The 21,854-nt window shown below is 68.9% G+C and overlaps 2 protein-coding genes across 14 annotated transcripts; one reads left to right on the forward strand and one right to left on the reverse strand.

Annotated features, from left to right (window-relative positions):
• Positions 1-2,406: 2,406 nt before the first annotated feature.
• GDF11 (growth differentiation factor 11) lies at positions 2,407-18,253 on the reverse strand. Its single transcript, XM_040577996.1, has 5 exons — positions 18,144-18,253; positions 14,930-15,162; positions 7,137-7,510; positions 3,230-4,503; positions 2,407-3,165 (listed from the first exon to the last, which is right to left on the reverse strand). Exons 1-4 carry the CDS (start codon positions 18,251-18,253, stop codon positions 4,123-4,125), a joined length of 1,098 nt encoding a protein of 365 aa, XP_040433930.1. The 3' UTR covers positions 2,407-3,165; positions 3,230-4,122.
• Positions 17,377-21,782, forward strand: INPP1 (inositol polyphosphate-1-phosphatase). Of its 13 annotated transcripts, none has more exons than XR_005831492.1 (7): positions 17,377-17,459; positions 19,121-19,332; positions 19,434-19,494; positions 19,577-19,777; positions 19,944-20,118; positions 20,221-21,285; positions 21,318-21,782. XR_005831492.1 is itself a non-coding variant. In XM_040618747.1 (7 exons), the coding sequence occupies exons 2-6, from the start codon at positions 19,129-19,131 to the stop codon at positions 20,711-20,713; spliced, it is 1,134 nt and encodes a 377-aa protein (XP_040474681.1). In that variant the 5' UTR covers positions 17,377-17,459; positions 19,121-19,128; the 3' UTR covers positions 20,714-20,743; positions 20,808-21,782. The 13 variants fall into 13 exon arrangements, 3 of the variants coding, with proteins under 3 accessions (XP_040474681.1, XP_040474682.1, XP_040474680.1); XR_005831493.1 differs by having other exon boundaries at positions 21,542-21,782; XR_005831495.1 differs by having other exon boundaries at positions 20,221-20,902; positions 21,030-21,782.
• The last annotated feature ends 72 nt before the right edge of the window (positions 21,783-21,854 follow it).

A 21,854-nucleotide genomic window follows, 5' to 3' on the forward strand; every position in this document is an offset into this window, starting at 1 on the left:
ATTTCTTTTTAATTTTTTTTTTAATTTTTTTTTTCTTGTTTAGCTGTTCAAGTGCTGTGTTTGGTCACGCGAGTAAATCCCCCCCCCCCCCGACCATCCGTGGCCTTTTGGTCGTGACATTTGGACCCACCGCGTCCCCTCCCCCCCTCCCCTGGGGCCCCCCCTGAGCCCCCCGCCCTGGCAGAGGCGCCCCTGCCCCCCCCTCGGGGCCCCCCCTGAGCCCCCCCCGGCCCCCCCGGCCCGACGGACCCAGGAACCAAACAAGGAACAAACCAACAGAAAAGTCACCATGCGGCGGGCGGCACTGGTCCCAGTGCTCGCAGCTGACTGGTCCCAGCGCCCGCGACTGACTGGTCCCAGCGCCCGCGGCTGACTGGTCCCAGTGCCCACAGCTGACTGGTCCCAGTGCCCGCGGCTGAGTGGTCCCAGTGCCCGGGGCTGAGTGGTCCCAGTGCCCGCGGTTGAGTGGTCCCAGCGCCCGCAGCTGACTGGTCCCAGTGCCCGCGGCTGAGTGCTCCCAGTGCCCAGGGCTGAGTGGTCCCTGTGCCCGCGGCTGACTGGTCCCAGTGCCCGGAGCTGACTGGTCCCAGTGCCCAGAGCTGACTGGTCCCAGTGCCCGGGGTGCCCCGGTCCTTCTTCCTTCTCCAGCACCACCCGCCTGTACCAGGCCGGGGCCCTGCGGGGGCTCCTGGGCGGGGGGGGGGCTGCAGGGTCGGGGGGCTCCGGGACCCCCCTCTGTAGGCGAGGGGAGAGACCCCCACGCCGGGCTGGACCCCTCAGCCACTGCCCCGGTGCAGGGGGACGATGGCCGGGGGGGGTGGGGGATGATGATGCCCGGGGGGGGGATGGGGGGGGTTGGGGGGGTGTCCCACCTGCCTCGACCACCCCCTTTAAAAACCGGGGGGGAAGCCCCCCCCCTCCGGTACGTCCTGGCCGCCCCAGCTCGGACTCGCCGCGTCTGCCCCCCCCGCCTGGCCAGGCCCCCCCCAGCCAGCGCGACCCCCGACCCCCCCCCCATCCGCCAACAGGGCTGCAGTCGGGGCGAAGAGGGGCAGGTGGATCCCAGCCAGACCCCGGCCGATCCCAGCTGAATCCCAGCCTGATCGCGCCAGACTCCAGTGGGCCCCAGCTGGATCACTGCAGATCCCAGCCGGGCTCCAGCCGGATCCCAGCGAATCCCACCCAGACCCCAGCTGGATCACAGTGGATCCCAGCTGGATCTCAGAGGACCCCAACCAGATCCAAGCCAGGTTCCAGCAGATTCCAGCTGGATCCCAGCCGGACCCCAGCCAGATCCCCAGTGGATCCCGGCCAGGTCCCAGCCGGATCCCGGGCAGATCCCAACCAGATGCCAGCCGGACCCCGGCAGATCCCAGTGGATCCCAGCCACACCGCGGCTCCCCTGGCTCTGGAGCGGGATCCCGCGCCCTTTCCAGCCCCTCCCGGCGGCTCTGCCGGGACCGGGACCGGGATCGGGATCGGGATCGGGATCGGGATCGGGATCGGGATCGGGACCGGGACCGGGACCGCGCGGGCAGCGCCAGGACGGTGCTTCCCCCGCCGCGGCCGGGGGGTACTGGGGAGTTGGGGGGTGGGAGAGGCGGGGGGGATGGGGCCGGGGCCGGGGGAGCCCCTCGGGATCCGGTAAACGGGGCCCGGTTAAATCTCTCCACGCGTGGATCCGGTGGGCCCGGCCCGGCGGGCGGGGACACCGGGCGGGGGGTCCAGGCGTTGGCCCCGGCTCAGGGGGGCCCCCCCGTCACCCCCCCCCCCCCCCCCCCCCCCCCCGGTGCCAGACGTGCCCCCCAAAGGCACTGAACAGCTGGAGGGGGGGGCGGGGGTGTCCAGCCGTATCGTGGGACCCGATCTGTCGCGACAGGCGGCAACAACCCGCGGGCACGGGACAGAGCTGTGCCCCCGGCCCGGCCCGGGGGTGTCTGGGGGCTCCTGCCCCGGGGGGGCCCCACTCTCCCGGGCCGGGCGGGGGCGGCGGGGCCGGTGTGAGACCCCCCGGGGCCGGTGCGAGGGGCCCTAAGTGCTTCGGCGCCGGGCGGGCGGGCAGGGACCGGTACCGTCGGGGGCCCGGTACCGCGGGGGTCCGATACCGCCGGGGTCCGATACCGCCGAGGGCTCGGTACCGTCGGGGGCCCGGTACCGCGGGGTTCCGGTACCGCGGGGGTCCGATACCGCCGAGGGCTCGGTACCGTCGGGGGCCCGGTACCGTCGAGGGCCCGGTACCGCCGGTACCGCCCCACACTCCCCCCGGGGCTGCCTCGTCCTTGTAAGCGCTTTGGGCTCCGCGGAGCCGGGGACAAGTGCTAAACACCGCGGTCCCCCCGCCCCCCCCGGTTCTCCCTCCCCCCCCAGGCCCCCCCACCCCCGTCATCCCCGCCCCTCCCCCGGCGCCGTCCCTAAGTGCTACGCGGGGTGCGGACGCGCCGGGACCGGGGGCTCCCCGCCGCCCCCCCCGCCGGGTAAGGGCTGGGGACAGCACCCGGGGGATAAGTGCTGGGGCCGGGGGGCCTCCCCGAACCGCCCCCCCGAGCCCCCACCCCGGCCTGGCGCCAGCCCCGGCTCCGGCGGGTCCCGGTTGCATCACCCGGTGGGAGCGGGGCCGGGGGGGGGCTGGGGCCGGCGCGGGCCCATTCTCACGCGAAAATAATCCCGAGGCCGAGGGCGGGGGGGTGGGGGGCAAAGCTGCTGAGTCACCGGAATTCCCCACCCCCCGCCGGAGCCTCCCACGGATCCTCGCCCCGGTGCTGCCTCCCGGAGCCATTGGCCGCCCACCCGCCCACCGGCGGGGACCCCCGGGCCACTGGCTGCGCTGAGTGCTGGGGCGAGGGGCATCAACTGGCCGCATCACCGGGGCGAGGGTCCCACCCCGATGGCAGCACCGGGATGAAGGTCACCATCCTGCCAGCAGCACCGGGGTGACGGTCACCATCCCAGTGACAGCACTGAGGCGAGGGTCCCATCCCGATGGCAGCACCAGGGCTAGGGTCACCGTCCTGCCAGCAGCACCGGGGCGAGGGTCCCATCCTGATGGCAGCACCGGAATGACGGTCACCATCCCAGTGGCAGCGCCGGGGCGAGGGTCCCATCCTGATGGCAGCACCGGGGTGACGGTCACCATCCCAGTGGCAGCACCGGGGCGAGGGTCCCATCCTGATGGCAGCACCGGGGTGACGGTCACCATCCCGGTGGCAGCACCGGGGCGAGCGTTGCCAACCTACCGGCAGCACCGGGGCCGGATCCAAAGCGCTGGGTGGCAGCTCCGGTCCCCTCCCCCCAGCCATGGCCAGGGGTGCAGCGGGATGCTGGCGGTGCCGGTGGCCACCGGCCGGTCCCCGGGGTGCTGGGGGCTGAAGCCATCCCCACCGTGGCGATGGTTGTGGGTACCAGGATGGCGCTGGCGGCATGAAGGGAAGGACCGGGGGGGGGGGGGGGGGGCAGGCGGGGGGGGCTTCCCGCGCCGGCCGGGAGGGTGATTAATAAATAAATAAATTAAAGAAGGGAGACGGTTTCCTCCCGGGCCAGAGCCACCGCCGGTGCTGGCATGGCCCAGCAGCCCCCATCCCGGGGGTCCCGCTGCCACATCCCACCATCTTCACTCCGGCAAAGCGCCCGTTGGCTGTTGGGGGATGGGGCCACCTGCCCTTGGGATGTCACCTTGGCCATGGGGCGAGTGGGGACACCCCCATCCCCGTGGGGACACGTGGGGTCCGCTCGGCCGCCTCCTCTCCTGGTTGCCGTTGAGCTGGTGCGGCAGAGCCACGCAGTGAAAAGCCGTGTCACTGTGTCACTGTGTCACCGTGCCATGCCGTGCCACCGTGGGGGTGTGGCGGGCGCTGGGGGTCCCGGCCGCCCCCTCCCCTTCTCCGTCCGGGTGCTTTTATTGCACAACGCATGTCAAAGCGCGGGTTTGGTGCAGCGTTTCTCCACGGGGTTTTCATCTTTCTCCCCCCTCCCCGCCATCCGAAGGGATCTCAACGCTCGTTCTTTGTCTTTTCAAAATCACCCCCCCCCCAAAAAAAAAAATAAGGGGGGGGGGGGGAAAAAAACAAAACACAAAAAAAAGAGAGGTGGAGAGGGGGGAGGGGCGCAGGGTGGAGGGGCAGCACTCTAGGAGCATCCGCATCTGTCAACCACCATTCCCGGGATCTTGCCGTAGATGATTTGTTGTTTATCGTTGAAGTAAAGCATATTGATGGGGGACATCTTGGTGGGGGTGCAGCAGGGCCCCGCCGACCCCCGGGGGTTGGCCTGTTGCACCAGGTGGGTGTGGGGGTACTTCTGCATGAACATGTACTCGCACTGCCCCGAGCAGTAGTTGGCTTTGTACCTCTTGGGAGCGATGATCCAGTCCCAGCCGAAGGCTTCGAAGTCCACGGTGAGGGGGTAGCGGCAGCAGCGCGACTCGGTCGAGTGCTCGTCGCAGTCCAGCCCCAGGTTGCGCCGCGAGCGCTTGTTGTTCTCCAGCACCCGCAGCTCCATGAAGGGGTGCTGGGGGGAGGGGGGAAGGGGGGGGGCGTCAGGATCGGGTGCTGAGCCGGCATCCCAGCATCACATAGTCCCAGCATCACATGGTCCCAGCGTCCCAGCATCCCAGCATCACATAGTCCCAGCATCACATAGTCCCAGCGTCCCAGGGTCCCAGTGTCACAGCATCCCGGTGTCCCAGCGTCCCAGTGTCCCAGCATCCCAGCATCACATAGTCCCAGCATCACAAGGTCCCAGCATCCCAGGGTCCCAGTGTCCCAGCATCCCAGTGTCACAGGGTCTCAGCGTCCCTGCATCCCAGCATCACATAGTCTCAGCATCCCAGCATCACATGGTCCCAGCGTCCCAGCATCCCAGCATCACAAGGTCCCAGCATCCCAGGGTCCCAGTGTCCCAGCATCCCAGTGTCACAGGGTCTCAGCGTCCCTGCATCCCAGCATCACATAGTCTCAGCATCCCAGCATCACATGGTCCCAGCGTCCCAGCATCCCAGCATCACATGGTCCCAGCATCCCAGTGTCCTAGGGTCCCAGTGTCCCAGCGTCCCCGTGTCCCAGCATCCCAGTGTCACAGCATCACATAGTCCCAGTGTCCCAGCATCCCAGCATCACATGGTCTCAGCATCCCAGTGTCCTAGGGTCCCAGTGTCCCAGTGTCCCAGCATCCCAGCATCACATGGTCCCAGCATCCCAGTGTCCTAGGGTCCCAGTGTCCCAGCGTCCCAGTGTCCCAGCATCACATAGTCCCAGCGTCCCAGCATCCCAGCATCACACGGTCCCAGCATCCCAGTGTCCTAGGGTCCCAGTGTCCCAGTGTTCCAGCGTCCCAGCACCACATGGTCCCAGCGTCCCAGTGTCCTAGGGTCCCAGTGTCCCAGTGTCCCAGCATCCCAGTGTCACAGGGTCCCAGTGTCCCAGCATCCCAGCATCACACAGTCCCAGTGTCCCAGCATTCCAGCATCACATGGTCCCAGCATCCCAGTGTCCTAGGGTCCCAGTGTCCCAGCGTCCCAGTGTCCCAGCATCACATAGTCCCAGCGTCCCAGCATCCCAGCATCACATGGTCCCAGTGTTACAGTGTCCCAGCATCCCAGTGTCCCAGCATCCCATGGTCCCAGCATCCCACATCCCACATGGTTCAGCAGAGCTGCCACCAGCCCCATGGATCTGCCACCAGTCCCACTGAGCTGCCACCAGCCCCACTGAGATGTCACCAGCCCCACTGAGATGTCATGAGTTCCACTGAGGTGTCACCAGCCTCATTAGGGTGTCACCAGCCCCATGGAGTTACCACCAGCCCCACTGAGGTGTCACCAGTGCCATCGAGGTGTCACCAGCCCCACGGAGCTGCCACCAGCTCTAGCAAGGTGTCACCAGCCCCAGTGAGGTGTCACCAGCCCTATGGAGTTTCCACCAGCCACATCAAGGTGTCACCAGCCCCATGGACCTGTCACCAGTCCCCTGAGGTGTCACCAGCCCATGGAGCTGCCACCAGCCCTACTGAGGTGTCACCAGCCCATGGAGCTGCCACCAGTCTCATGGAAGTGTCACCAGCCCCACGGAGCTGTGACCAGCTCCTGGCAGAGGTCCCACTGAGCTCTGACCATCCCCACAGAGCCACAGCTGGCCCCATAGAGTTGTCATTGTCCCCACAGAGCTGTCACCAGCCCCATGGGGGTGTCATTGTCCCCATGGAGGTGTGACCAGCCCCATGGAATCATCATCAGCTCATCAGAGTGGTGAAGCTGTGGCCAGCCCCATGGAGCCATCACTGTCCCCATGAAGCCATCACTGTCCCCCCCCTGGAACTGTGACTGTCCTCACAAAGCTGTGGCCAGCCCCACAGAGCCACCACTGTCCCCATGAAGCCACCACTGTCCCCATGGAGCTGCGACTGCCCCCACAAAGTTGTGACCAGCCCCACAGAGCCATCACTGTCCCCATGGAGCCATCACTGTCCCCCCCCCTGGAGCCATCACTGTCCCCATGGAGCTGTGACTGCCCCCACAAAGCTGTGGCCAGCCCCACGGAGCCACCGCTGTCCCCAAAGAGCCATCACTGCCCCCCCCCGGAGCCATCACTGTCCCCATGAAGCCACCACTGTCCCCATGGAGCTGCGACTGCCCCCACAAAGCTGTGGCCAGCCCCACAGAGCCATCACTGTCCCCATGGAGCCGTCACTGTCCCCATGAAGCCATCACTGTCCCCATGGAGCTGTGACTGCCCCCACAAAGCTGTGGCCAGCCCCACGGAGCCACCACTGTCCCCAAAGAGCCATCACTGCCCCCCCCCTGGAGCCATCACTGTCCCCATGAAGCCACCACTGTCCCCATGGAGCTGTGACTGCCCCCACAAAGCTGTAGCCAGCCCCACAGAGCCACCACTGTCCCCATGAAGCCATCACTGTCCCCCCCCTGAGCCATCACTGTCCCCATGGAGCTGTGACTGCCCCCACAGAGCTGTGACCCCCCCGTACCCCTCCCCATCACCCCCCTTTTTGCCCTCCAGCTCCGGGGGATGACAACTGGGACCCCCGTACCCAGTCACACCCCACGGAGCTCCGCACAGCACCCACCCCCACCAACCACAGCGGGGGCATCCCGAGCCCCACGGCCACCCCGGGGGGCTGCCACCTACCAGCCCTTCGGCGCCGGGTCCCAGCGAGGTGACGGCCAGGTCGTTGCCGTTGGGGTCGAAGGCGTTGATCTCGATGCCCCAGTTGTTCTGCGGTTGCTTGAACCAATTCTGCAGGACGTGCTTGAAGTCGATGCTCTGCCAGTGACCCAGGCGGGAGTTGAGGTCGATCTTGAGCGATCGGATACGGATGTGGCGGCTGCCCTCCTCCGTCACCGGCTTCAGGCGGAGGATCTGCAGGTAGACGGTGGAGGTGTGCTGCACGGGCCGCAGGTACACCCACAGCTGCGCCTTCACCACCTTGGTGAACATGATCTTGGGGCTGAAGTTGAAGAAGCAGCAATGGGGGTTGCCCTCGATCTGCACCACCGGGTCCGCTGTGGGAGGAAGGAGGCGTCAGGGCTGGCCCCGGGATCCCTCCCTCTCCTCCTCGTGGGATGCGGGGTGGGGGGCGAGCATCCTTCTTGTGGGATGCAGGTTTGAGGGTGAGCTCCTCCCAGAGTGGGATGTGGGGTCGGGGGTGAGCATCCTCCTCATGGGATGCTGGGTTGGGGGTGAGCATCCTTCTTGTGGGATGCAGGTTTGAGGGTGAGCTCCTCCCAGAGTGGGATGTGGGGTCGGGGGTGAGCATCCTCCTCATGGGATGCAGGGTTGGGGGGTGAGCATCCTTCTCGTGGGATGTGGAGTCGGGGGTGAGAATCATCCTCTGGGATGCAGGGTTGGGGTGAGCATCCTCCTCATGGGATGCAGGGTTGGGGGTGAGCATCCTTCTTGTGGGATGTGGAGTCGGGGGGTGAGAATCATCCTCTGGGATGCAGGGTTGGGGTGAGCATCCTCCTCGTGGGATGCAGGGTCAGGGATGCAGGGTCAGGGGTGAGCATCCTCCTGGCATGGGATGTGGAGTTGGGGGTGAGCATCCTCCTCTGGGATGCAGGGTGGGGGGCGAGCATCCTCCTCGTGGGATGCGGGGTGGGGGGCAAGCATCCTTCTTGTGGGATTGTGGGTCGAGGGCAAGCTCGTCCCAGAGTGGGATGCGGGGTCAGGGATACAGGGTCAGGGGTGAGCATCCTCCTCATGGGATGTGGGGTGGGAGGCGAGCTCCTCCTCGTGGGATGCAGGGTCAGGGGTGAGCATCCTCCTCGTGGGATGCAGGGTCAGGGATGCAGGGTCAGGGGTGAGCATCCTCCTTGTGGGATGCAGGGGTAAGGGGCGAGCATCCTCCTTGTGGGATGCAGAGTCAGGGGTGAGCATCCTCCTCGTGGGATGCAGGGTCAGGGATGCAGGGTCAGGGGTGAGCATCCTCCTCGTGGGATGTGGGGTGGGGGGCGATCTCCTCGTGGGATGCAGGGTCAGGGGTGAGCATCCTCCTCATGGGATGCAGGGGTAAGGGGCGAGCATCCTCCTTGTGGGATGCAGAGTCAGGGGTGAGCATCCTCCTCGTGGGATGCGGGGTCGAGGGCAAGCTCCTCCCAGAGTGGAATGCAGGGTTGGGGGCAAGCATCCTCCTTGTGGGATGCAGGGTGGGGGGCGAGCATCCTCCTTGTGGGATGCAGGGTGGGGGGCGAGCATCCTCCTCGTGGGATGCGGGGTGGGGGGCGAGCTCCTCCTCGGTCATTAGGAGGTGAAGGGCAGGGCAGAGGCCACCCCAGGGGTCACTGCCCCTCCGGCCGCAATAAGGTCCCCGGCTGCCCCCTGACCCCGCGGCACCGGGACGCGTGATCCCCCGCGGGGGCGGCGGGGAACCGGCCCCAGGCTGGGGGGGGGCTGGCTTGAGCGGGGTGGGGGGCTCCAGCCCCACAGCAGGTGCTGTGGTGCAGCCGGTGCCCACCACGTCCCCTCGGGGCAGCCGGGAAGGTGCCCGGTGCTGCAGCCCCGGGGATGCGGCAGAGCCCCCGGGAGGGTCCGGGGCACCGAGCTGGGTACCACCGGGCTCCCCACCGGGGGTCCGGCCGGGTGGGCATCGCGGAGGTCACCCATCTCCCACCCCCCCATCACCCCCCACCCTCCCATCTCCCACCCCCCCATCACCTCCCACCCTCCCATCTCCCACCCCCCCATCACCTCCCACCCTCCCATCTCCCACCCCCCCATCACCTCCCACCCCCCCATCACCTCCCACCCTCCCATTTCCCACCCCCCCCATCACCTCCCAGCCTCCCATCTCCCACCCCCCCATCATCTCCCACCCTCCCCACATTTGTTTTCAGGGCAGCCGCAACCCCCCCCCCCCCAAAGCAGCCCCCATGCCTCACCCAGCACCCCGGGGGTGCCCCCAGGGATGGCAAAGGTGAGCGACCCCCACCCAGGGACACCCACCCTGCTGGGGTGACCACCCCCAGCCCAAGCACCCTTCCGAGCCAGGGGTCCCCCAGCCCCACGGCAGCACCCCTAGAGCCCAGCCCTGCTCCAGCCCTCCCTGCTCGGCCAAACATCTGTGTCAAATTGAGCTGGGAATTTCGCCCCCCCCCCCCCCCCCCCCCCCAAAGCGCCGCCCCCTCCCCCTGCCACGCACCGGTCAGGTTTAATAGCACCCAGCTGCAGCGGGGCCATTTGCTGCGTGCGGGGCCCCCCCGAACACATGGGGGTCACGACACCGGCCGCAGCCCCGGGGATGCCAGGCAGCCCCCCCGCTGCACCACACATAAACCAAAGTGACAGGGGCTGGGGGGGCGCAGGCGCCCACCGCCCAGACCCCTCCCACCAATTTGCTGCGCACAAGCCCCCCATTAAACCTGCACTTCCCCAGCAGCCCCCTGGTGCTTGGTGCCCCCCCCACCCCTCTTAACCCAGGGGGCAGGTTGTGCCCCCCAGCCCCTCAGAGGGGGCTTTGCCACCCGTCACCCCGGGGGTGTCATCCCAGCCTGGGCCAGTGGCCACCTCGAGGGGCTCCGTGGCCCCGGTGGCTATAGGGGCCACGGTGGCGGTTTGCTCCGGGGTCACGGGGGGGGGGGGGGGGCTCTGCGGCACGGACCCCCCACGGGGGGTGGGTTTGTAGGGGCTCCAGGTGAGCGATCCCAAAGCGGCACCGAAGCCCCTCGCCGCAGCACCGGGGGCACCAGGGGCACCGCTGACCCTCCTCCGGGCCGGGACTTGGGGGGCAGGGGGTGCCAGCGGCCCCCGGGGTGACAGGGGGGGTCTGGGGTGCTGGGGCGGGGGGGTCAGAGCGGGGGGGGGGCTCTGCCACGCTGGCTGCTCCTGGCACGGGGCTGCGGCGATGCCAGGATGCTCATCCCGTCGCTGTGGCAACGGGGGATAAAGGTTACCGGGACATCGGTCACAGCTGAGTATGTGCGGGGAGGGGGGCACCCCCGGGCTCCCCCCCTACCCCCCCCCGCTCTTTGTTCCCACCGGGGCCCGGATTTGGGGCTCCCACCTCTGCCCCGTTAACCCCTCCCCTGCTGCAGGGGACTGGAGACCCCCACCCCCCCAGATCCCAGCACCTTGGGGACCCCCCGACACCCAGAGGTGCCATGTGCCGGCGAAGTCCCCACCGTGTCCCACTGACCTTGAGCAGCTCCAAGCGGCCCCCCCCCAGCCCCCCCCCCACCGGGCCCCTCACCCCAACCCGCCCCCCCCCCCCCATCCCCCCCATCGCCCTTCACTAAGCCCCCTCCACCCCACAGGTCATGGGGAGCCCCTAAATGGGTTTAGGACCCAATTAACCAACCCGGGGTAGTTAAAAAAAAATCCCGGGGGGGGGGGGGGGGGGCTGGGGGGTGCGGGTGTGGGATTAACTGGGGGGGGGGTGGCCGGGGGGAACCCGAGAGCTTTATGGCTTTGCTGCCTATAAAGCCCTTTCCCTCCTTCTGTTCAGGAACCATAAAACCCCACACAATTGCCACGGGGGGTGGGGGGGGTGGGGGGGGGGGGGGGTGGGGGGGGAGGAAAAAAAATCATAATAATAACGGAGCGGCCGCAGCTGGGGCAGGTGGGACCCCCGGGGGCATCTGGTTGGGGGGGCTGGGGCTGGAGGACCCCGGCTCGGGGGTGTCCTGGCCGGGAGGAGGGGCAGCCCCCTGGTATTTATTTGGGGGGGGCCCCCCCCGAGCTGTGAAATGGGGGGGGGGGGGCGGGGGGCTGCGTTAAGGCGGCGCAGGGAGGAAACCCCCAGCGTGTTGTCAATTTTATGGGTAATAAAATTTCAAAGCCGCCCGAGTCTATTAATGCCTGGGAAGGAAATTCGGCGGGGGGCTGCGGGGGGGGGGGGGGCAGCGCCTGACACTTCCCTCCCTTCCGCTCCCCCTTCGCACCCGGCCCCCCCGGCCCCGCTCCACCGGGGGTCCCGCAGACACCCCCCCCCCCCCCCCCCCGGGGGTCCCGGCCCCGCAGCAGGTGGAGCCAGGGCTGGGCAGGGCGCTGGCACCGGGGGAAACTGAGGCACGGGGGGGGCGGGGGGCGGGGGGCGGCCGCCCTGGACCCCCGGCTGCAGCCACGGCGCAGCAAAGCCCCGGGGACCCCTGTGTGTCCCCCCCCGCCTGCCTGTCCCCAGCATGCCCCGCTGTCACCCTGCCGTCACCCTGCTGTCACCCTGCCCTGTCACCCTGCCGTCACCCTGCCGTCACCCTGCCCTGTCACCCTGCCATGTCACCCTGCCGTCACCCTGCCCTGTCACCCTGCCGTCACCCTGCTGTCACCCCGCTGTCACCCCACCGTCACCCTGCCTTGTCACCCTGCCATCACCGTGCTGTCACCCCACCGTCACCCTGCCGTCACCCTGCTGTCAACCTGTTGTCACCCTGCTGTCACCCTGCTGTCACCCTGCCCTGTCACCCTGCTATCACCCTGCTATCACCCCACCATCACCCTACTGTCACCCCGCCATCACCCTGCCGTCACCCTGCCCTGTCACCCTGCCGTCACCCCATCACCCTACTGTCACCCTGCCCATTACCCCACTGTCACCCTGCTGTCACCCTGCCCGCCACCCTGCCGTCACCTCACCATCACCCTGCCATCACCCTGCCATCACCCTACCCGTCACCCCACTGTCACCCTGCCATCACCCCACCATCACCCCACTGTCACCCTGCCCATCACCCTGCCCTGTCACCCTGCTGTCACCCTGCTGTCACTCTGCCCTGTCACCCTGCCCATCACCCCATCATCACCCTGCTGTCACCCTGCCCGTCGCTCCACCATCACCCTGCTGTCACCCGCCTGTCACCCTGCTGTCACTCTGCCCATCACTCTTCTGTCACCCTGCTGTCACTCTGCCCTGTCACCCTGCTGTCACCCTGACCATCACCCTGCTGTCACCCTGCCCATCACCCTGCCATCACCCTGCTGTCACTCTGCCCGTCACCCCACTGTCATCCTGCTGTCACCTTGACCTCAAACTACCCTGTCACCCTGCCCCGTCACCCTGCTGTCACTCTGCTATCACCCTGCCGTCACCCTGCCCTGTCACCCTGCCGTCACCTCACTGTCACCCTGCCGTCACCCCGCCATCACCCTGCCCATCACCCCACCGTCACCCTGCTGTCACCCTTCCCTGTCACCCTGCCCTGTCACCCTGCCCATCACCCCACCATCATCCCGCTGTCACCCCGTCGTCACCCCGCTGTCACCCTGCCACGTGCCGCGGCCGAGCACTGGCACCCGCTGCCTGCTGGGGCCCTGGGGACCCAGAGGTCACCGCACTGTCTGTCCTGCGCCCCAGTCTGGTCCCAGTGCTGGGGCTGAGTCCCAGTACCCAGGGCCAGGTCCCAGTGCTGGGGCTGAGTCCCAATGCAAGTGCCAGGTCCCAGTACCCAGTGCCAGTGCTGGGTCCCAGTGCCATGTCCCGGTGCTGGGTCCCAGTGCCGGTGCTGGGTCCCAGTGCCGGTGCTGTGTCCCAGTGCTGGGTCCCAGTGCCAGTGCTGTGTCCCAGTGCTGTGTCCCAGTGCCAGTGCTGGCTCCCAGTGCTGGTGCTGCATCCCAGTACTGGCCAGGTCCCAGTACCCAGCACCAGCATTGGTGCTCGGGCTGGTGCCAGTGCTGGGTCTTGGTCCTACTACCAGTGCCCCCTCCCACTTACTCACTGGTCCCAGTGCCAGCTCCCAGCACACAGTCCCAGCTCCCAGCACCCAGCACCCATTGGCCATTCCCAGTTCCCGCTGCCCCATCCCAGTGCCAGTGCCACACCCCAGTGCCAGTGCCAGCCGGGTCCCAGTACCCAGCACCAGTGTCAGTTCTCGGGCTGGTGCCAGTGCCGGGTCCTGACATCTGCTACCACTGCCCAGTCCCACTTACTCACTGGTCCCAGTGCCAGTTCCCAGCACACAGTCCCAGCTCCCAGCACCCAGGGGCCATTCCCAGTTCCCACTGCCCTGTCCCAGTGCCCTGTCCCAGCACCCAGTGTTGGCTCCCAGGGCCGGTGCCACATCCCAGTGCCAGTGCTGGCCAGGTCCCAGTACCGGCCAGGTCCCAGTACCCAGTACCAGCATCAGTGCTTGGGCTGGTGCCAGTGCCAGGTCCTGGTCCCTACTACCAGTGCCCAGTCCCACTTACCCACTGGTCCCAGTGCCAGCTCCCAGCACCCAGTCCAAGCTCCCAGCACCCAGTCCCACTTACTCACTGGTCCCAGTGCCAGCTCCCAGCACCCAGTCCCACTTACTCACTAGTCCCAGTGCTGACTCCCAGCACCCAGTGCCAGCTCCCAGCTCTCAGTGCCAGCTCCCAGCACACAGTCCCAGCACCCAGAGGCCATTCCCAGTTCCCGCTGCCCCATCCCAGTGCCCCGTCCCAGTGCCAGTGCTGGCTCCCGGTGCCAGTGCCACATCCCAGTGCCAGTGCCAGCTGGGTCCCAGTACCCAGCACCAGCGCTGGTTCTCAGGCTGGTGCCAGTGCCGGGTCCTGATCCCTACTACCAATGCCCAGTCCCACTTACTCACTGGTCCCAGTACAAGCTCCCATCACATAGTCACAGCTCCCAGCACCCAGTCCCACTTACTCACTGGTCCCAGTGCCGGCTCCCAGCACTCAGTCCCAGCTCCTAGCACTCAGTGCCAGCTCCCAGCACGCAGTCCCACTTACTCACTGGTCCCAGTCCCAGCTCCCAGCACATAGTCCCACTTACTCACTGGTCCCAGTGCTGGCTCCCAGCACCCAGTCCCAGCTCCTAGCGCTCAGTGCCAGCTCCCAGCACCCAGTCCCAGCTCCCAGCACCCAGTCCCACTTGCTCACTGGTCCCAATGCTGGCTCCCAGCACTCAGTGTCAGCTCCCAGCACACAGTCCCACTTACTCACTGGTCCCAGCGCTGGCTCCCAGCACCCAGTCCCAGCTCCTAGCGCTCAGTGCCAGCTCCCAGCACCCAGTCCCAGCTCCCAGCACCCAGTCCCACTTGCTCACTGGTCCCAATGCCGGCTCCCAGCACTCAGTGTCAGCTCCCAGCACCCAGTCCCACTTACTCACTGGTCCCAGTGCTGGCTCCCAGCACCCAGCACTCAGTGCCAGCTCCCAGCACCCAGCACCCAGCACCCAGGGGTCATTCCCAGTTCCCACTGCCCCATCCCGGGCCATCCCATGTCCCGGTGCCTCGGTGAGACGGACGCATCCCGGGGGTGGGTGGGGGCCTCCGGGAGATGAAGGGGGGGGGGGGACGGGGGACGACCACGGGCCGGTCCCCGGTGGGGGGGGGTCAGGCGGTACCGGGGAGCGGGGTGCGCGGGGTGAGGCAGGCCGGGGGGGCCGCGGGGGTTGGGAAGGGAGGGCTGGGGGTGGGGTGGGGTGGGGGTGGGGGGGGTGAGGGGTGGGGGGGGTCGCCTTTGGGCGAAGTTTTGCAGCGGCGGCGGGGCGGAACAAAGGCGGCACTGACTTTCCTGGGCCATGCTGATGACGGTCTCGGTGGTGGCGTGATACTCGTCCTCCTCCAGGTACTCGTCGTGCTGCAGCGAGTCCCCCTGGAAGTCGTGGAGGTCCAGGAGCTGCTGGAGCGGCGGGGCCTTGGGCAGCAGCTGCTCCACCACCTCCCGGGTGATGTTGGGGGCTTCCTTCAGCCGCAGCTTGCTCAGGATCTGCGACTTGATGCTCTCCAGCCGCAGCTCCTTGCTGTGCCGCCGCCAGAGGCACACGGGGCAGGCGGCTTCCGAGGCGGGGGGTTGCGTTTCCCCCCCCCCCGCCGCCCCCAGCAAAGCGAAGAAACACAGCCAAACCGGAGCCAACCCGGGGGGGGAAAAAAAAGGGGAGGAAAAAAAAAAAAAAAAAAAAAAAAAACGGAGGAAAAAAAAAAAAAAAAAAACGGGGGTCCCCTACGCCGGGCCGCCCCCCCGCCCCGCTTCCACCGCAACGCGCAAGGGGCGCGGAACGGGGGGAAGGCGGTAACGGTGGCGGGGGCGGGGAAGCGGGGGGCGGTGAGGGACCGGGGGGGGTGGAGGGGGGGGGGGGGTGAGAAAAAAAGCGGCGGCAGCGGCGGCCCCCGGGTTTTATACCCCAAGAGAAGTGTGTCGTCAGCGGCCTTGATTGGCTGCGGGCGCACAAAAGAGGTTCTGGCAGGGGCTTGTCACCAGCCGCCGCCGGCCCCCCGAGCACCGGGAACGGCCCCGCCGCCGCCGCGGGCTGCCCGGTGGGCTGCGACCCCCCCCCCGCCCCTCCCCAGCCCGCCCCCCGCCCGGCCCCGCCGCACTTGCCGGGAGTTGGGTCCCGCCGCGCCGCCCCCCGGCACCGGGGATGCGCGTCCCGCTGCCACCGTGCCCCGCCGCCTCCCGTGTCACCCCCCCATCCCCTCCCGTGGCACCTCCCCCCCCCCATCCCCATCCCCTCCCGGGGCGCCGCCGTGTCACCCCCCCCATCCCCTCCCGGGGCACCACCACCCCCGATCCCCATCCCCTCCCGGGGCGCCGCCGTGTCACCCCCCTCCCCATCCCCATCCCTCCCGGGGCACCTCCCCCCCCCCCGATCCCATCCCCTCCCGGGGCACCTCCCCCCCCGATCCCCATCCCCTCCCGGGGCGCCGCCGTGTCACCCCCCCACACACACCCGATCCCCTCCCGGGATGCCTCCCCCCACCCCATCCCCATCCCCATCCCCTGCCGGGGAGCCGCCGTGTCACCCCCCCATCCCCATCCCCTCCAGGGGCACCTCCCCCCCCCAACGCTCCGATCCCCATCCCCTCCCGGGGCACCTCCGTGTCACCCCCCCTCCATCCCCTCCCAGGGCGCCGCCGTGTCACCCCCCCCTTATCCCCATCCCCTCCCGGGACCTCCCGGCGAGCCTCCGTGTCACCCCCCGTCCCCATCCCCATCCCCTCCCGGGGCGCCTTCGTGTCACACCCCCCCACCCCATCACCTCCCGGGGCACCTCCTCCCTCCCCCGCTCCGATCCCCATCCCCTCCCGGGGCGCCTCCGTGACCCCCCCATCCCCATCCTCATCCACCCCATCCCCTACCGGGGGGCCGCCTTGTCACCCCCCACCCCCATCCTCTCCCGGGGCGCCTCGCCCCCCTCCCCCCCCGCTCCCCATGCCCTCACGGTCCGTCTCCTTCACCCGCTCCCCCGCCCCCCCCGCCCCGCTCCTCACCGACCCCCCTCCCGCCCCGTGTCCTCAACCGCCCCTGGAGTCGACCCAGGCCCCCCCTCCGCTCCATCCCGCCCCCCCCCCCCCGCCTCCCCGTGCCGACCCCATCAGAACCATGGAGAGGGCAAGCGGGAGCGCGGTCGCGCCGGTGGCACCGGGGCTGCACCGGGGGGGGCGGCCGGGGGGGGGGCACCTCCGGGCTGCTGTGCCGCCAGATCCCGGGGAGGTGATGGGGGAGGTCCCGGTGGGTGTGGAGGGGGACAGAGGGGGTAAGGAGCGGTGCCGGTACCCCCGGTGAGGGGGGGGTAGGGTGGCGCAGGCGCATCCCGCCAGGGGGCGCCGCTCCGGAGCGGGCGCGTGCACACCGGCGCCGGTGCCACCGGAGCGAAGCGCAGCGCCGGGACCAGGGCGACACCGCGCGGCGCGGGGCGGCACCGCAGCACCGGGGGTCCGGGGTGTGGGGGGGTCCGTGTGTGTGTGTCACCCCCCACCCCCCCCCCGCCCTTCTCCCCTGCCGCGGAGGGTCCCGGTGCGGGGGGTCCCCCCGTGACCACGACATCGCCGGTGTCACCGGCCCCCGGAGGCCGCGCGGGCCAGCGGCGGGAGGCGGCGCTCGGAGCGGGTCGTTGTCCCCGTTTTGCCCCTCCCCCACGCCCGGGGGTGGTGGTGGAGGGGGTGTCCCCCGGTGCCCCCCCGCCCGGTGCCGCCGCTGGCGGGGTTGCGGGACCGAGGGGGTTAAGGAGGCGCCGTGACGCGCCCCCCAGGCCCCGCCCCCAGGTCAGGCCCCGCCCCTAGGCCCGCCCCGCGGGAGCTGCCAGCGGCCCCGGCCCCGGTAACGGCAGCGGCGGGGGCGGGCGGGCCCGGGACCCCCCGCGGGCCCTGCAGGGGTCCCTCCGCGGGGGGCGGGGGGGGCGGGGGGGTGTCTTTCCGCCGGGGGAGGGGCTGGGAGGGCAGGGCCCGCGCGCGGGGGGGTGATGCTCTGGGGGGGCCACGGTCGGGACAGCCCCCCCCCCCCCCCGGGACCCCGCAGGGACCCTCGGCTGGGCACAGCCCCGCCGCCCCCTGGCCCTGTCGCTGTCGCCGTGTCCCCACGTGTCCCGGCCCCCATCCCCCACCCCCGCGGCCCTGTGGCCCCGTGGCCACGTCCACACATCCGCGTCCCTGCGTCCCACCCCCGTGTCCCCGTGTCCCCGTGTCCCCATGTCCCCACACCCGTGACCCCACGTCCTCATGTCCCCGTGTCCCCACATCCATGTCCCCATGTCCACATCCCTGTATCCCCATGTCCCTGTGTCCCCACATCCACATTCCCATGTGCCCCCATCCCCATGTCCCCATCCCCCCATCCCTGTGTCCCCATGTCCCCATGTCCATGTCACTGCTTCCCCATGTCCCCGTGTCCCTACATCCATGTCCCTCTATCCCCACATCCACATCCCCATGTCCCCACATCCACGTCCCCATGTCCCCATGTCCATGTCCCTGTGTCCCCACATCCACGTCCCCATGTCCCCACATCCCCGTGTCCCCATGTCCATGTCCCTGCATCTCCACATCCACACCCCCATGTCCTTGTGTCCCCACGTCCGTGTCCCCACGTCCATATCCCCATATCCCCATGTCCATGTCCCCGCATCCTGATGTCCCCATGTCCCCACGTCCACATCCTTGTGTCCCCACATCCACATTTCCCCGTGTCCCCACATCCATGTCCTCGTGTCCCCACATCTGCATCCCCACGTCCCCATGTCCCTGTGTCCATGTCCCCATGTCCCTGTGTCCCCATGTCTCCATGTCCATGTCTTGTGTCCCCACATCCACAGCCCCATATCCCCACGTTCCCGTGTCCATGTCCCCATGTCCCCACGTCCACGTCCTTGTGTCCCCACATCCCCATGTCCCCCCATCCCCATGTCCCTCTGTCCATGTCCCCACATCCATGTCCTTGTGTCCCCACATCCCCATGTCCCCCCATCTCCATGTCCCTGTGTCCATGTCCCCACGTCCACATCCTTGTGTCCCCACATCCCCATGTCCCCCCATCCCCATGTCCCTCTGTCCATGTCCCCATGTCCCCACGTCCACGTCCTTGTGTCCCCACATCCCCATGTCCCCCCATCCCCATGTCCCTGTGTCCATGTCCCCATGTCCCCACGTCCACGTCCTTGTGTCCCCACATCCCCATGTCCCCCCATCCCCATGTCCCTCTGTCCATGTCCCCACATCCATGTCCTTGTGTCCCCACATCCCCATGTCCCCACATCCCCACGTCCCCATGTCCATGTCCCCACCTCCGGGCTGTGGCCTCTGCCAGCCGGGCAGGATAATTTTAGCCGCGTTCCCACCCTGGGGCCAGCACCGGGCAGGATGCGGCCCCGCGCCCAGCCTGCACCCAGCAATTAGGGGCAGGGCGCTTGTGGCTGGGGCTGGGGGGCCACGCTGGCAGCCAGGGGGTGGCTGTGGCCCCCCCCCCTGAGTGCCGTGGCCCCCCAGCCCCGGCCATGGCGGGGCTGCTGCAGGCCCTGGTGGGTGCCTCGGAGAAGGCGGCGCACATCGCGCGGCTGTGCCGGCGGGAGGACCCCCTCTTCCAGCTGCTGGTGGCCGAGAAGACGGGGGTCGACAGGAACAGGAGGTTCCTGCAGGATTTCAAGACGCTGGCAGACGTCCTCATCCAGGAGGTCATCAAGCACGACCTGGGGAAGGAGGTAGGGATCCAGCTCGGGGTGGGGGAGGGGGTCCCCAGGGGGTCCCCGCATCCCGCCGTGCCATGGCTGAGCCACCCTGGCACCCCCCATCCCCCTCCCAGTTCCCCCAACTGCAGGGTCACATCCATGGCGAGGAGTCCAACGAGTTCAGGAATGGGCAGGGTGAGTCTGGGGGAGCAGCAGAGCTGGGGACCCCATCCTGCTCCCCCAGCGGGGGCTGCGGCTGAGGCTGGGGTGCCGGCAGGGGAGTCGGTGGCGGTGCGGGTCTGCGCCACGCCGGGGGACACGGCGGCCCTGCTGCTCTCGGTGCTGGAGCCGGAGCGGGCGGCCGCCGAGCTGCTGGCGGTGGCCGTGCACCGGGACGTGGTGCTGGAGGACGCGGAACTGGCCGACGTGGCGCTCAGCATCCCCCCCCAGGACCTGGCCATCTGGATAGACCCCATCGGTGAGGGGGTGCGGGGAGAGGGTGGGTTGGCGACCCCCCGGGTGGGTTGGGGACCCTTCGGGTGGGTTGGGGACCTCCTGGGTGGGTTGGGGACCTCCTGGGTGGGTTGGGGACCCCCAAGACCCCCCCCATGGCTGAGCCCCGGTGAATTGGGCTGCACCTACAGACTCCACCAACGAGTACATCGGTGGGCGCGAGGACGTGGCAGCGGTCGATGGCATCGCCCCGGCGGGGCTGTGCTCGGCACTGGTGCTCATCGGTGCCTACGACCGCCGCACGGGCTGCCCGGTGCTGGGCGTCATCAACGAGCCCTTCTACCGCCGAGACCCCCAGACCGGCAGGTACTGGCACGGCAGGGACCACCGTGGCCGCATCCTGACCCCCAGCGCCATGGGGACCCGGTGCTGGGGTCCACGCTCAGTGTGTGTCCCCCCTCCCCGCAGGTGGCAGGGGAGGTACCACTGGGGCGTCGCCTACGGGGACACACGGCTCTGCTCGCTGAGCCCCCCGCCGCTGCGCCCCAGGCCCTGCGTGGTGCTGAGCCGGGCGGAGGGGGGGACAGTGCAGGTGGCCTTGGGACCCCTCTGTGACGGTCACCTGCGCTTCGCCGCCGGCGCCGGCTACAAGATGCTCTGCGTCATCCTGGGGCTGGCGGACGCCTACGTGCTCTCCAAGGGCAGCACCTTCGCCTGGGATGCCTGCGCCCCCCACGCCATCCTGCGGGCCCTGGGGGGGGGCATGGTGGCCCTGGCGGGGGCCCTGCAAGCACGGCGGCAGGGGGACACCGGCCCCCCGCCCCAGTTGGTCTATAACCGCCCGGTGGAGGGGGCGGTGGGGGCCGAGCGCTGGGCGAACCGGGGTGGCCTCGTGGCCTACGTGCACCCCCAGCACCTGGAGGCTGTGCTGGCCACGCTGGCCACCGTGCCGGGGCTCTGAGCCCACGGTGGTTGGGACCCCAGGGTGCAGGTTATAGGGTGGCTGGGACCCCCAGGGTGCAGGGCATGGGGTGGCCAGGACCCCAGGGGTGAAGGTTATAGGGTGGCTGGGACCCCCGGGGTGCAGGGTAAGGGGTGGTTGGGACCCCCAGGGTGCAGGTTATAGGGTGGTTGGGACCCCAGGGTGCAGGTTATAGGGTGGCTGGGACCCCCAGGGTGCAGGGCATGGGGTGGCCAGGACCCCAGGGGTGAAGGTTATAGGGTGGCTGGGACCCCTGGGGTGCAGGGTAAGGGGCAGCTGGGACCCCAGGGTGCAGGTTATAGGGTGGTTGGGACCCCCGGGGTGAAGGTTATAGGGTGGCTGGGACCCCCGGGGTGCAGGGTAAGGGATGGTTGGGACCCCCAGGGTGCAGGTTATAGGGTGGTTGGGACCCCCGGGGTGCAGGGTAAGGGATGGTTGGGACCCCCAGGGTGCAGGTTATAGGGTGGTTGGGACCCCTGGAGTACAGGTTATAGGGTGGCTGGGACCCCCGGGGTGCAGGGTAAGGGATGGTTGGGACCCCCAGGGTGCAGGTTATAGGGTGGTTGGGACCCCTGGAGTACAGGTTATAGGGTGGTTGGGACCCCCGGGGTGCAGGGTAAGGGATGGTTGGGACCCCCAGGGTGCAGGTTATAGGGTGGTTGGGACCCCCGGGGTGCAGGGTAAGGGATGGTTGGGACCCCCAGGGTGCAGGGTATAGGGGGGTTGGGACCCCTGGAGTACAGGTTATAGGGTGGTTGGGACCCCCGGGGTGCAGGGTAAGGGATGGTTGGGACCCCCAGGGTGCAGGTTATAGGGTGGCTGGGACCCCCGGGGTGCAGGGTAAGGGATGGTTGGGACCCCCAGGGTGCAGGTTATAGGGTGGTTGGGACCCCCGGGGTGCAGGGTAAGGGATGGTTGGGACCCCCAGGGTGCAGGTTATAGGGTGGTTGGGACCCCAGGAGTACAGGTTATAGGGTGGTTGGGACCCCCGGGGTGCAGGGTAAGGGATGGTTGGGACCCCCAGGGTGCAGGTTATAGGGTGGCTGGGACCCCATGGTGCAGGGTAAGGGGTGGCTGGGACCCCCGGGGTGCAGGGTAAGGGGTGGTTGGGACCCCCAGG

This window comes from Falco naumanni, chromosome 20, assembly GCF_017639655.2.
Source record: "Falco naumanni isolate bFalNau1 chromosome 20, bFalNau1.pat, whole genome shotgun sequence".
Lineage (NCBI taxonomy): Eukaryota > Metazoa > Chordata > Aves > Falconiformes > Falconidae > Falco > Falco naumanni.